General features: G+C 32.6%; 2 protein-coding genes across 2 annotated transcripts in view; one reads left to right on the top strand and one right to left on the bottom strand.

Annotated features, from left to right (window-relative positions):
- The window catches only part of LOC108688753 (proto-oncogene tyrosine-protein kinase ROS), a 37,385-nt gene that overhangs the window by 8,546 nt on the left and 12,527 nt on the right, over positions 1–16,312 (top strand). Inside the window, exons 2-5 of the mRNA XM_018195123.1 lie at positions 4,264–4,323; positions 12,588–12,647; positions 12,813–12,903; positions 15,786–16,015. Of these exons, the coding sequence (XP_018050612.1) occupies positions 4,264–4,323; positions 12,588–12,647; positions 12,813–12,903; positions 15,786–16,015 (441 nt within the window). The remainder of the gene's footprint in view (positions 1–4,263; positions 4,324–12,587; positions 12,648–12,812; positions 12,904–15,785; positions 16,016–16,312) is intronic.
- Positions 13,433–15,265, bottom strand: LOC108688754 (cAMP-dependent protein kinase catalytic subunit beta-like). The gene is given in 3 exon segments (XM_018195124.1): positions 13,433–14,152; positions 14,913–14,932; positions 14,935–15,265. Coding segments are annotated over 3 exon segments (1,071 nt in total).

Below are 16,312 nucleotides of genomic sequence, written 5' to 3'. Positions count from 1 at the left end.
TAATATATATATATAATTATTTCGAATTCTATCACGTACAACATAGACAATAATTAAATACACGTACATACAGATATAATTAAAATGCGCGTGTGATGATTACGAAATCGAAGCTGGAAAAAACTTCCTGGTCGTCACATTAATAATTGCAGCTTCAACTGCAATGTCTATCCTTTCAATTCCCGACGTAATATGAGAATAATTGACTTGGTTCGTAGAAGAAAACATTTGCGTGCATTCGAATGACACCGGCGGCGCCTTTTTAGCTAATATATCAAGAAAATACGGAAAATCTCAGAAAATATGATAACAGAGACATTCCAAGATATGTACCATCTATTTTAATATATGTATAATTTTTTCAAATTTATTCTATTTTTTTTCTTTATTTGTTTTCATCTAAGTTTTTAAAGTATAATTTTTTCGATTCTTCCGATTACAAAATTTTGAATAGTTTAAAACAATAAAAAGTAAGGAATATTGAATATTTTAAAATATTTCTCGCAAGTGATATTTTATGACGACAGGCGGTGTCTCACTCTGTTTGTTTTTTTATTTTGGAATCATGATTCTCAAGAATTGACATATTCATCGTCCCTTTCGCAACATTGGTTTGATCGTCGAAGGTATTGTTCCATCTTAGGTTGTTCCAACCGAGTGGACACCAGCCGGTGTACATCCAACACCGTGCGACCGTGCACGTTGGTGACCGCAGGAAAAAACTCGACACCTTTTACCTTAAACTTGAAACAGCGCGCGTGCAAAATAACATGTCCATGTCATATTATTTCGTCTCGACGGGTATCAAGTGCCATCGTTCCTTTCTTCTTATTGTAATAACTATACTTTTAGAGATGTTTGATCGATCCTTAGCAACCGTCTTAGCTACAGCTTATTTTTTGCAATCTTTTATTATTCCTTCAAAAATATTTTTTATTCAGTTTCTTTACTTTTTAGAAATAAAGATGAAAATAAAGATGAAAGATAATTAAGAAAGAAACATTTGTCAATTATATTCATTAGACGTTAGTTAAATAATGAAAGAAAGAATGGAATGGTTTTGTTGAAGTATCTAAAAATTTAATTAGACATCTGAAAATAATTTTTAAAATTACTAAAGTAATTATGACTGCTAGAATATCAAAATTTTTTACAGCATTACTCATTATGCTTTTTTATATAATTATTAATAATTCAAAATTATTTTCAAATCCGTGTCTAGTTAAATTTTTAGAAATCACAGCAAAATCTTTCTGAAGAAAAGAAGATAGCTCACATTCACAGTATGAATGTACAATGTAAATGAGAATTATACACAATGATTTACGAAGAGGGAGAATTTCTCAAGAAGGTTTGCGATGGAATCCTAGCGCCGTTTAACCGAATGGTGAATGAGCGTTTCCGTATACTAGAGCTTTCCGTGTTCGACACTATTATTTCCGTCTTCGAGATTATATCGAGTCGATGGCGGGAAGAAGCAACAGTTGGTCGGCGTCGTCGAGCGTGACGGAGACGTTGGACACGACGCGACGAAAGGACGTGCAGAAGGACGGGCAGCTATGCATTAGTTGATTACCTTAGATCAGATAAAGATGTTCTTTTAGCAGATGATTTTCTCCGTCCTTTTCTTTTGTTCTCTAACAATAAGAACTCTTCATTGGAACTCACAGTGAGAGTGCAAGCATTCGCGAAAAAGAAGTCGAATTAACGAGGAATCGCTCGTTCGGAATTAATTGAAGAAGAAGGAAATTAATCGTTCGAAGAAGCCGAATCATTCTGTCAAATTGCTCTTGCGATTGAAAAGAGGAATATTTTCTAGGAATTGTTTACCAAGAAAAATGATTTGTCTTATTAATTATTTCCTAGAAGGAAGCGCATAGCGCTTGATAAAAATAGTTTGCAATGCAGAATGATATTCTTATAGAAAATAAAAAATTAAAAGAAATGTTGATTTGCATCGTGTTCAATACGTTACATAATAACGCGTATAAAATACATTATAAAAACAATATATTGGGTTGTCCGGAAAGTTCGTGCCGATGTTGAAGGAAAATTAAAACGCAGAAAATTTAAATTTAGTATACATTAAATTTAGTATACATTTATTAAATTATATAGGTTAGTCGAACTTTCCGGACAACCCAATATAATTAAAAATATCAAAATTAATTGAACAAGTTGAATTTAAAAGGAACGAGGAATCTTTTGCAAATTTTGCTTACCTCTTCAAATAGTCGATACTTTATTTTCTTTATTCATCTCTGCTTTCTTCGAAGAAGTTCGAAATAACTTACGATGTAAACAAGAATTAACATAGGATTATTACGTGAATTAAATTGATATGAATTTGACGGATATTCTTAATATATTCTTAATATATCGTATTGTGGAAAGCAAAATACACCTTTAGTGATATCTTGAGGTATTTTATGTATTTTATAGATAACATATGTTAAAATACAGCGACAAATACGACCGAGAAATCTCTCGATGACGCGCGAAGCGGATTGATTAATCGAGCAAAGTTAAACAACGGCTCACGCTGCCGGGAAGATGTTTCCACGAGACGAAAGCCGCGCGAGTGAAATAAAAAAAAAAAGAAAAATCGTCGTAAAATTGATACATCCACGAGAAAGAGAGACGAGATAGTACGCGAAAACATTATCTCCCTCTCCCGATTAACCCTTATCGGTGAACTCGCCGTTTACTCGCTGGCGATTTGTACGCGTGAGGAAAACACGAGCGTATCTCGACGTTGCGCACGAAATTCTCTTGATTATTGTCGCTTCCGTGGAAATTTTAGTTCGCGGCAATTTACGTGCGCATTATCCAATTACGGAAATTTAAACGTAGCACCGTAAAACACGCCGCATGGTTATTTGTAAGAGCTTCTGCGAAAAATGGACAAGACATCTAATTTTAACATAAAGCTACAATGTTTAATTTACAATACGTTCCGTTTATGTAACGGTACCCTACTTGACCAACTTACTTAATCACGTAAATGAATGTTTACGGCTGTCGGCCGCATAAAAAGAAATTACTGCGTGCGAATTTAATTTAGCATACGATATTATTCTAGAATTTAGTATTTGAAACAAATAAGCAAGAAAGGCCATATTCGATCAAAGCGAACCTTAATAATATATTTGCATAAATCTCACAACTTCGCGTAAATTGCACGCTGATTATTTGTTCATCTTGAAATATAATTCTAAATTAAAGCTGACAAACAATTTAATAATATCGATGTTAATATATATCTTCAAAATGCTGTAAAGAATTATTATAGAAACATTCCTTAAAGAGTTGCTTTCTTTTTCAAATATTACAGTAATAAAAATGGAGATAAATACTTTGGAAATATAATAAGAATATGACTAGACCTCATGCAAATTTCAGAAATCCTTCGATTGGTTAACGTCAACCTTTCTCACAGCAATACAAATTTGCATTCCGCAGGTGCGGTTTATTCCATAATTAAATACATTATGATAATTAGATGACGGTCAAACAAATCGACGTCCAAAATTCCCATAGTGGTAACCAACAACTACGGTTCGCTTCGCACCCTTCTCTATTTGCGTTCAGTTCTCCCTTCGCCCGATCTTGACGTGACCGGCCTTTTCCAATTACTCTCAGTTCCATCGAACTGCCGGACGTGCACCTGTGTCCCGGAAATGCGTAACGTACTACAGGTGCAGCCGCTGTAACGAGCTCGTGTTATCTGTAGCGTTGGTAAGTAAGAGGAGATAGCCCCGAGCACCTTGAGGACGATTATATTCGGCGATTCATTTCAGCGTGTCACATCAAATACACGCACTGGGGGTGTCAATTGAACCGGATGGAACAGTTTAACATCTTTTAAAGACGGCAAGCGATTCAATTTATTTTCCGCCGCCCCTGCGCGTAACATAATCGCGCTCCCGTCATTATGTTCAACATCTCTCTTTTTTTTTTGCGTTCACTCGACGGTCCCCCTGTATTCGCCATAATCGCGTATCACAACGATCGATATAGGTATCAACGTGATACCTTGAAAATCAATGATTTAACGTGTCAAAGCGATCTTTATCTGTATAATATAAATAAATAAGAAGCGCGCTCCAGATATCGAGACTGGATCTTGTTACTTGATAATAGTTCCATATACATTACTACAGTTTACTTATTATTACAGTTAATTATTAATTTTCATTTTATTTTGAGGTTAAAGTTTTATTAAGACACTTGGTTTAAAATGAGATGTGTTTTTTATTCCAGAATCGAACGGACGACCTGAGTTCGGAGGTAGGATGCGGCGTGAGATGCAAGATCGATCAGGTAAGAAGTTCTGATAAGAAGATCTAATCATTTATTTTAATATCAAATCTCTGAAAGATGTGGGAAATAATTCCCTTTGGAATTTTGTATGAATTTTTTTCCTATTTGTCCGTCCGCTGGGAATTACTATGTGGGGCGTTCATGGATACAGGAAAAAAAATATAGTCAATTTTAATAAATATTTAGTTGAATACTGCCAACTAAATATTTATTAAATATAAAGATATATTTATTTGATACAGAAATGTGATAATTTGATTTAACAATGATTTTTTTTATTTTGAACAAATATTTACTTACTGTAAGTAAATGTTTAGTTGGCAGTATTGAACTAAATATTTATTAAAATTAACTATATTTTTTTTCAGTGTAATAATATCATATTCCAAGCAGCACAGCGTTTGCAAACCGCTAAAAAAGTGATTATATGCGTTTTTTTAATACTTTATTAAAGTTTTATAAGCGCTGTGTGCTACTTGGGATATATATTATATCTCATATTACTCATAATTTATATAACAAAGGGAATAACTAATAGCGAATTCGATTGGACACACTAGTGCATATTGAAATTGTTGTACATCGATTTAATCTGTGTAAAAGTATAAATATTTCGGATTATAACATACAAATTTCAGTTGACAGCACAATAAAATGTATCGAGGATTTTATAGTTTAATTCGTTTTTATATTTACACATCTTAAACACACATCTTTAGGTCAATATGTGTACGATGGTTTTAATTTACAGTGCATACTGAGTGTATCCGATCGAATTATTAAGTAAACTTAAATGAATGATATCAGGAAGATACGCTTTTCTTCTCTTGGGCTTCTTTAAGCATTAGTACACACGATGATTTTTAACAGATTTTTTACTACATACAAATTTTTAATTTTCATCATTTTAACAAATATAATACAAAATTTATTAAGCGATTTTTATAATATCTTTAAAAAGTGTGTATTTAAAAAACTTATACATAAATACTTGATGCTTCCAGTTTTTTTTCGAAGAAAAGAAACATGCACGGATGCATCCAATCGTGTGTACTAAGGGTTAAAAGGGTTGGTCGTCTTGTCCTTTCCTCAATAAAACTTAATCGCATGTGATATAACAAAGTTCGGGGCAATAATCGGGCAATCCTGACGGGATAGTGCGATATACGCAAATGACCAGTGCGGACGTCGCAGACGAAAATGAAGGGACGGCGGTCCCTCGTTTACAATGAAAGTACTTCCGCTGGTGTCCCAGGGGGCCCCGCCACTCCTAACTCGCGGCGGCAGCGGAGATGGTGAACAGCAAATAAAAAACAACGCGCGGTCGATGAATGGGACCAACGTGCGTACGTACGAAACGCATTGCGTACGAATGAAAGAATGGCCCAGTCTCTCTCTCTCTCTCTCTCTCTCTCTCTCTCTTTTTCTCTTGCTCTCTGCTACGGCTTCGTGCTTTTAAATTGGATCGCGTACAAGTGCGACCGATGGCGGATGTCGCCAAATTACCGTGCGACTCCGGATTCACTCTCTCGCGCTTCGCCCGTCTCTCTTTCTCTCTCAGTTCCTTTCTATCCAAAACGGAAGTGCGAATGAGAAAAACGGGGAAATTAGGAGAGTAACTGGAGTCGCGCGCTTGTTGTATTTTCAGTTTCCGTCACACGGCGAAAATAATAAATAAGTATGATCCTTTGTCAATATTTACTTTTGTCTTTGGAAAGAGAGAGATAAATTAAACTGTTTTTTAATTTGTTAACTGTTATTTGATTATGTGAAGAAGATGGAGATCTAAATCAGTAATATATATTAAACATTCGACCAAAGATACAATTATTTTGTAAAGACTTTGAATTCTCTCTATGTAAAGTTATAAAAAGTTATAAAAAAAGAATGTTTCCACTGTGAAACTATATTTCATAGGAGATTATGAAAGTTAAAAGAATTATCACAATTAAAAGTTAAGAGAAATTATTTTCTCTTAACACTTGTCATTAGCTTATTATTTCAAAATCGTCAAAAATACACATTCCAATGAAGGGATTTTCGAGGGACCGGAAGGATATCCAGTAACGCGTGTCTCCAGGACAGGGAACGAGCGAGATAATTAACCCCGTAAAAAAGAACAGAAAAGATCCTGGCGTGCCTAATTATCGTGTCTGCGAAAAAAAAAACATCAATGAGTCGCACTCGTTCGTGCCGCTCAGGATATCGCGTACGATTCGGCGTTCGTTGGACGCGTTGCGGAACGAAGCCTGGAAAACGAATTACCACGCGAATTGCGCTTAAAACGATTTCCTCCCTCAGCTCGTTTCACGGTTCGTAAGTCGCCAGTAACGCGTACGAGTAACGGATTGGGGCAACGTAGGTGGAGGAAGACACTTCGCGATCCTAGACATTTACGCGCTTCGACGCGACCCACTTTTAGTCTTTAGCTAAATTATCGCATTCTTTTGGCTGAGATAATGATTTTAAATTTTTTAATTCCACTCGATTTTTTATCTTTCGCCTGAATTGCATCGGTTACTTTAGATCTTTTCAAATTTTAACAGAGCATAATTAAATTCTATGTTTTTTAATATTTACATTTTATATATTTTATATATTTAAATTCTGTCTTGTTTTTTTCTTACTTGTTTTTTTTATATATACAAAAAAAAGAAGTAAAATATTTACTGCTAATCTATTTTTAGATTAAATAGAAATCTAATTGATTTATCTAATTAATCGATATGGAGTATACTGCGTGTGTGTCGATCTCATTCAACTCCATAATCAGCGGATTGACTTTACGTCTCTTCCGGTAATTTCACAGGTCGATAACGATGAATTAATACCACTGGAATTTCTTTTGTTCAACGTCCTCTCATTTTTTTTGGTTGGCTCTCGGATATTAATGTAGCCTTGCATCCCCTCGTCTCCGGAAATATCCGTCGATGACTACTTCCGATCTCTACGAAGAGTTTATTATTAATAAATTGCATTCGTTATTCGAGATAAAATATATCCAACGCTTTTTGTGACAAACAATAAAAACAAAGATATCAAAATGAATTAAACTAGTCGCATGTAAAAATTAAATGTATAAGAAATTTCAGTCTTAAATGTTTTTCTTATGATACGCTTTACATGACATTTTCTTTATGAATACTTGAAGAAAAACGTTAACCACGAATAAACAATAAACACTTATTTCCGTGTATCATGCCAAGAAACCAGACGATCGAGTGTGTTTGTCTGACAATGTAGTAAAGTGGAGGACCACTGACAGCGATGTATCCATACAAATGTCCCTGCTTGAAAGTGGTTACTGCCAGAAGCCACTTTGACTTGAAAATTGCTGCCACAAGTGTAAAGATTGCCAGATGCTAACTACTACAATCAGATCTCAACTACTACAAACTAATGAATGTGTGAAAGAAAGAGATTTAGTACACTATTTGGCGGAATTTTTCTATAAACATCACCATTATTATAAAAAACTGTTATTTATTAAAATATAGAGATATCGACATTTAAAAGTGATATTTAAACAAATACAAAATTGTACCTATATGTTGAAATAAGGTCAGCAGCGGGCAAAATTCAAGATGTAATGTAACAAATATAATAATTTATTATTTATCAATATGAGAAAATTTATTAATAAAAATGGAGTATTGTAGGTTCTGTTTACACAGAATCTTCTTTAGCAATGATAATATTCATAAATATTTTACATAATTAAAATATTAAAATGGAACATGAAAGTTTTTATCTTTATTAATAAAAATTTGTCATACTAATAAATTATTTGACATGTTACAGCATCTTGAATTTTGCTCATATTGACGTTATTTTTACACATTGTTTTGAATATTATATGCTATATAATATTTATCTATTTTCAAGAGTACATAATTTATATTATAACGTCTTATTTTAATAAATAATATAATAAAATATAGCAGATATAAAAATTATCACAAAAATTAAACATAATCGAAACAAAATAGGAAAATCTTTTAACAGTATCTACTAAAAAATTTGACATCGATAATCGATTTCATGTAAATCAGCAGCTCATTATAAAGACATTACTTAAAGAAGACGATCCGAGGCGCCATTACCTTTTTTCCTCTCTACTCATCTATGATTACCAGAGCCAGACTGAGAGCAGTAAATGGGGTTAAAGTAAAACGAGGAGAGGACAGATAAATGCTCGTTTGCGATAGGACGAAGATCTACGATCTACGGGGAGCCGCGTATGTGGAGGAAGGGCCCAGCTGGGGGCATAATACCCGGTGAGGATTTAATGAGGAAGTGAGAAATTAGCAGCCGCTGCGCCGAGTCGGTCAGCTCGACCATTTTCTACTGTCTGATAGTTTTGTCAACCCCCATTGTGCGGATGGCTAGATCGTTTAAAAACTCATATTTGACGAGGCACGTCGAATTAAAGCGCCCAGATGTTCGTTACAACGAATTAAACCTCGGAATCCATATATCCTTTGCTTCACAGAAGGCTGATATTTTCTAAAGAACAAAAAAGTAAATTGATAATCTACTAAAAATAAGCTGTAAATTAATCGAAATAATCGAAAAGGGCGAAGAGTTGTACAACGATGTCACTGCGGTCATAAATTAGATAAAACATTAATCAACAGTTTTTTTTTTCTCAGCGTACTCACATGATAAGGAAACGTAAGTAAAATAAACATTTTACGTTTTCGCATGGCTTCTTATGGCTATCAGAATTACAAAGCAAATTTTGATGCTAGATATACTCGAATTGTATACACTTAACTTCAAACGTGTATAAATTCCAATGTTAGTACGGTTGAATATTTGTCTATTAAATATATATAAATAATTTAAATAAGTTAAAATTTAAGTAAGCCTATTTTTTAAGTCTATTTTTAATTATTCGAAGAATCGCCAAAACTTTACTTTGATATAGCAAGAATCGAACTTGCAAATGGTTTTTACCAATTTAAAATACCAATAAAAGATTACTAAATACCGCTGACATAATTCTGCGATTAATGAAAACAAATTTATTTATAGCGGGAAATTAACGACTACGATTTAAGATGTGACATTCGCGTCTCGATGATTTACCAGAGTTGTCGTAGAATTCCAGCGTCAAATGATTATTAATAACGTTTATCTGGAGGTTCCTTTCCTTCCACGGACTTTTCATACGAGCTGACCTATGTGATACCCTCAAACACCACCATATACATGCGTGTTGTTATGAGCGTATAATGCGACGAGCGTCTCGAAAGTTCCATCCACAGTTCACGTCAGACTTACATCTTTTTTTAAATATAATTATGAAACAATCGTGAAATCTAGCGTGCGTATTGAGACATGAAATAATCAAGAATTGTTAATTAAGAAGATTAATGAAGACTAGTCATAAGTTCATTATTAAAAAAGCTGCTTGTGTTTGTTTACAGTTTTAGTTATTCGGATTTTTCACTGTTACATTAATAATTAAGTGTAATTTTTTATCAAAAATATAATGATAAAATATAATATAGGCTATTTAATATGTGTGGATAATTGTAATTTTATCAAAAGAATTCATAAACATCTCATTTGTGTCTGTTTTGACGGTAAATATATGTGATGTAAGACGATAAAAAATATCGGTATTGAGAAATATCAATGTTATATCTCAGACTGATTTTTTTTTTAATTATATTTTTCGAGTGTAATTATTATATTTCTCTCAAAAAATATAATTGTTTTAAAATTGAAAAAAAAACACTTAGCATAAATTAATTCGTAATCAAATTTCAATTAATTTTATAATTAGATTAAAAATAAAAGTACGTCACAGTTCGCTCAAGGAAATTGGGTTTCTCGTATGATGTAATTTGCTTATTATTCTGCAATGCCGAGTGTAGTATTATTTATATGCGGCGCCTCTCGAACTAAGCGGAGTCGATCAGTTCGCCAATTGTTAAATAGCACCTCTTGTATCCGGAGGTTAAAATAGATCTACTATATATTACGAAATTATACTTATTTATTTATTACTAAACCAGTAAAATTATGACAATGGAGGGACAAGAAAAAAAGTAAGAAGAAAGAAATATTGTTCTTTCATAAAAAGTATTTCAATTAAATATGTATGATAGAAACTATGGAATTAAATCATCGTAGCTATAATTTTTAAAAATGTGATGATTGAAATGTTCCAAAAACAGAGCTACAGATCTATTATAGAAATCGCTACACTCTCAAACACTCAAGAGACAAGCTGCTTCTGTATATTTATGCTTTCAATTGCATTTGAATGCTTGTTTCATTTCAATGTTTTCTTTAAAAACTCAACAACACTTTATACAGCTGTGTCTGACGTATTGCATAAGAAATTTCTCACATTTAAAAGAACAAAAATCCAGAGCATTAAAATTTATTCAAATTCGCTTTTAGCCATTTATTTCTTGTGTAATTAATATTTATTCATTTATCGCATTGTATGTATAAATTTAAAATTCAATAATAATACTAACTTTAAATGAAGAAATTAAATTAATACAAAAATCATACATATTATATGTCAGTATACATATATCAATTAAATCTATAAAATAAATTAAAAAACTTTCGCATTTAAAAAAAAAACAATAAAACTAATCGAAACCAGGCTAATGAGAATTAAGAACGCATTAATGAAAAACGTGTAAATATAAAGGCGATTTTTTCTCTTTTATTAATCCATGCATAAAATATTGAACTTTGGAATCCTCTTCCATAATAAGTTCATCTTTATAAATTTATTCTCAATCCCTTTGGGTTGAGTAAAGTCATAAAACAGCACTCGCTAAATTTAAATATGTATTTTTATTTGATATGAATGCGGACCTTCTCTTAGGGATTATTTTCAAGAGATTACCATGGCCCTGAAAGATTCACATCAATAAACTATAAAATAAACAATGTGCGTAGTGGAAGCTGAGTCGTACATATTCTCGGTTATAGCTGGGTTGTTGTCGACGACAAATGCCCACATCCTCTCGTGCAGAAAGTTAATGCGTCAAACTTCAGTTCGCAAATCCATGCCCGACATGGTACCATGCAACGAACGTATTATGAACGTAGGCGTTACTTGAGACACGTGCCAAGCAGCCCGAGATTGGCCACGAAAAATTACTGTTTCGCCACGTAGCAGCACGACGAGTTATGTCACTTTGCTCCGGATAACGTGACCCATTGTTTGACCACTTCCGGAGCTGTATTTTAGCGAATTGTTGAACGCTCGATGACCTTCAGTGGAAGGATACGCACCGGACAGATTTTCCACAAATCCAATATATATATATATATATATATATATACGCGTGATGCATTTCATGATTTGTCTAGAACATAAAACATTAAATTTGTTGAGATTAAATAGCCGCGAATATTGTACGCAATTACTGCAAAAAATTCTAATTATTAAAAAAATTCTAAAAGAAATAGCGCCAAATTAAAAATAATAAGCCTTCGTGAAATATATTTTGTTTTAAATACCTTTAAAAGAGAAATATAAAAGTTATTTATATATTTATCAAATTTTGTTTAGATACTGTGTGATATAATATTACGTAGATATTCTATTTAAATTCATTATATTCTAAAAAGCAATTCATATATCATTTTCAATAGGAAAAACTTGTATAAAGGCAAAGTTTGTCATTCAAACTTGAAAATATTTTTATGGCCTTTATGTTTATAGTAAATTATTTTTATTTCATTTACATTAGAATATTTTATTTTTATATACACAAAATGAATAGTTTTATTAAAGATAAAAATTTCATTATATAGATACAGGTTTGAAAATTATTTTGAATTACCGAAATAATTATGTAAGTACAATCATGATAATAATAGTGTAAAAAATTTTTATATTTCTAGCAGTTAGTTTAAGTGTCTAATATAATTATTTTTAATGGTCCAACACAATTCTTTTTACATCTAGCTAATTTTATAGATAATTTCAGCAAAACCGTGTTTATTACGTGTATTACCTAGCACATAATTAACAAAGTTTATTCGTACAAAAACAACAACATTCGAAAAACTAAAACAGTAGATTTTATAGCAAGAAGAAACCAACGTAAACATGAGACAATGCATTTATTTTACTGGAAAGAAGATCAAGAATAATTGTTTTCTGCATTTTTGGTTTGAAATTTTTACAAGATTTAGAAAGACTGAGGTCGTTCCTTCTACAAATATGAAATTAGAATATCTCCATTGTCGTTTTCTTATCTTTATGTTTATTATTGCAGTGTACAAAAGGCTGCGAAGCATGGGAACAAGCGCTCGACACAAGCTGCCAAGCTGTTTGCGTTAGTATCGCAGTCATTTTTATTTTTATGACATTTATTATCGGAGAAACTTACATAAAGCTGCAATATACTTGTAACGTAGTTTTTCGCATGACAGTTTTACGTAATATTTTCTTAATTTTATAGAAATAAAACTCTTAATGTCAGCCCAATATATGTTTACAGAATGGGACGCAAGAATTGTTACCACCAAAGGAATTGTACTGCGTTTTGGGTTGCCACGACGCGTTAAATCGTTATTTTCAACAGCTCAAAGGTAATTGTGTAATCTCTCAAGATATTAATTTAAAATTACTTGAATGCTGTACATTTATTCACATAATAAATGTAATATACAAGTATCATTATCAATTAAATTATTATTAGAAATCTTATCAGAGTAAAAAATATTTTTATTTGATGTCAACGTAAAACAATATATTGCTTCAAACTTAAAGTTAAATATCCCTTTGCAACCTAATTGTATTTAAGTACGGAGCACTTAGATACGTAAAAAAAAGTACTATATAATATATATATTAAATAATTATATATATTAAACTAATATATATATTTAAATTTAAAAATGCATATCTTTGAGTATGTATTTCCTTTTTCTCTCTCTTTTTTATATTATTACATAAAGTGTTGTTCTGCTTAAAGAATGTTGTTGATTAATAATTGTCATCATAAATTAATTTTAATTCGGACTTAGATTAAAAAGATATTTTCATACACAATTAATCGTTTTCACATAATTTCATTATAATCTCTTATTTTTTTAGATTACTTTGCTAACGTTATTTTTAAAAATTCGCGAATTCTTTATCATACTGATCAAACGTCGAAATCTCGAGAGATACTTCATCGAAAAGATCGAAATTGGTAGTATCATCGCTTTCACTACAATGAGGAATAAAACTCGGCTGTACTTTCTGATGATAAATCTCGAGCCAGTTAATAGATTTAAACCAGCGGTGCCTCTTGATGTCCATACTACCCTCTTTCAAATTGCCATATCTTCTCGTCAGATCCACTTGCAAAATATTCTTCAATATATCCCTCAAGTCTTCTCCAAAATGATGCGCGAACTTGTATTTACCAGCAATGATCTTCTCGTAGATTTTCATAGGGTCGTGCGCATAAAAAGGAGGATATCCTGCGTTCATCTCGTAGATCAGCACACCAAAGCTCCACCAATCGATGGATTTGCCGTAGCCCTTTGATAAAATTACCTCCGGCGCTAGATATTCCGGTGTGCCGCACAATGTCCATGTGCGAGCGTTCAACATTTTGCAGAAACCAAAATCGGTCATCCTGATGTAGCCGGACTTCTCTATCATAATGTTCTCCGGCTTCAAGTCACGGTAGATCAAGCTACAGTGATGCAGATATTCTAAGGCTAAGGCTACTTGGGCGGCATAAAACTTCGCTAGCGGCTCATCAAACTTCCCCATACGTCTGAGATGGGTGAACATCTCACCGCCCTGTGCGAACGGCATCACCATATACACATACGAATTGTCCTTAAAATAGGAATTAAAACATGTTTATGCGTCTGTTTTATAAGAATTTTTTGGATATCTATTCAATGTAGAAGAGATTATTCGGTTCCTTTTAAAGCTATCATTTTCTTCAAAGAAGCTATACTCTAAAAAATATTGATGTGGATTTAATATCATGTATTTATATAATTTTTACTTTGTGAAGAATAAAATTATTGAGAAAAATGCGAACCTGATGTATTATAAAATAATTTGTGATAATAGATCAGGTTCGCATCTTTCTAGCACATCTTTTTTCCATTGTGACAATAAAGAGATAGTGGTGATTTCTCTCAAATGTCTATGATACGCAAAATTATATAAATCTATATTATGATAATGTTGATATAAACGCTAAGGATTATAAATCCACACTGCTAACATTAACATGGTGAAAATTATGTATAAGACATCATATATTATTAAACCTACACCAATATTTTTTATAGTATACGCGATTTATCTCCGTATTTTGATGTATCATTAAATGCCAACGTTTTGTGAACATTGTAGTTCATTTCATAACGGCGAGAAAGAATCCGATAAGCCACTTCTTTGAAGGAGAAGTTCTGATAAAGTGAACTGTAATGTTTACGAAACATTGTCACTTAATAATGTATAATGTATCGAGACACGAAGATAATTAGATAATTCGCAAACTGTGTAACTTCTTTGTGAAATTAATTTCTTGTTTTAAAAAAAGATTCTTCTGTGTATTTACGAGATTCGAAAGATTAATAACATTGCTATTTCGATTCTCATCCTTGCCTTGAAGCAGAACTCCATGAAGACCACAAAGGGAAAGTCGACGCACTGCAAGATCCGTTTTTCGTTACGTGTATGATCCACTTGTTTCGTCTTCACTAGTCTTGCTTTGTCGAGAATCTTCATGGCATAGTACGTGTTCGTTAATTTGTGTTTTACGAGCATAACGCGACCGAAGGCACCGGTGCCGACAGTTCGGTAACGCTCAAAGTCATCTGCCTTTCCTTTATCGTCAATTTTCAGCTTCCACTTTTCCATGAACGCCGCCTTTTGGTTCTCCAGAATTTCATTATATTCGATGAACATCCGTTCTCTTTCAGCGTCGATCATGAACGTACAAATCGTGTCACTTTCGGAGGGTTAAGATGATATGATATGACAGGGCGTATTATTTAAGATTGTTCTGCGTAACGATATGATCGTACATTGTTTTTTATAATTCCGTTGCGTTGCAATACTATTTCTGCATTATTTCTATCGAAAATAAAATTCTTTTTTTTTTTTAATTATTTCCACTTTCCGAACACACATATACACTCCAGATCAAAAGTTTGGCAATATTTTTTAATAATTGACATTTTTGGGATTGTTTAAAACTCAAATATTCAACAATGTGTTTTTTAACAATAATTCTTCAGACAACAATAATTATTCAGTTATTGTGGATCTAAAGAATTATTATTTAAAAAACGCATTATACTTATTTGAAAATAAATAAACCCAAAAATATCAATTTTTAAAAAGTTTCCAAACTTTTGCATTTATAGATATAAATAAAATTAAGTATTTGTACTTAGTTACTGTATAAAGTTTTTTCTACACTAAATAAGAAAATCTTTTCAATGAACAGCGGAAATCGGCATTCCACCAGCGCCGGCATTGGTTGCGGATTCATTGACGGCGACATCGCTCAGCCTCGAATGGAAAGGTGTAGACATAGACAGACGCGCTGGCATTTCATATTTGGTGCAATGGAGATACGAAGAATTAGCTGAGACGTGGCAATATTGCCGCAATCAGTCATGGGGCGAAGGTGATCAGATACTGGTCGAGAATCTACAGCCGTACACGAAGTATAGGGTATGTAAGAAATGGAAAGAAACTGGAGCAAAATTGGAAGCATAATAAACACGGACACGGACAAACGAAGAAGGATTAATTGAGGATCTTCGTTAATTACAAATTGAGAATTAATTTTCTACTCACTTGTAATACTTAAATAAATCACTTTTGCTCATATATTAACGAAATATAAAGTTATTCCATTATCAAGAGAGTCCGCCAATGAACGTTAATAGGACTTAATGTAGACTTTAGGTGGAATATTCTTAAACTGTTGAACTGTTTCTTTCCTTATGGATACCTCTTCATGAAAAC

This window comes from Atta colombica, unplaced genomic scaffold (assembly GCF_001594045.1).
Source record: "Atta colombica isolate Treedump-2 unplaced genomic scaffold, Acol1.0 scaffold238, whole genome shotgun sequence".
NCBI classification, from domain to species: Eukaryota; Metazoa; Arthropoda; class Insecta; order Hymenoptera; family Formicidae; genus Atta; species Atta colombica.
This window is presented reverse-complemented; position numbering and strand designations above follow the sequence as displayed.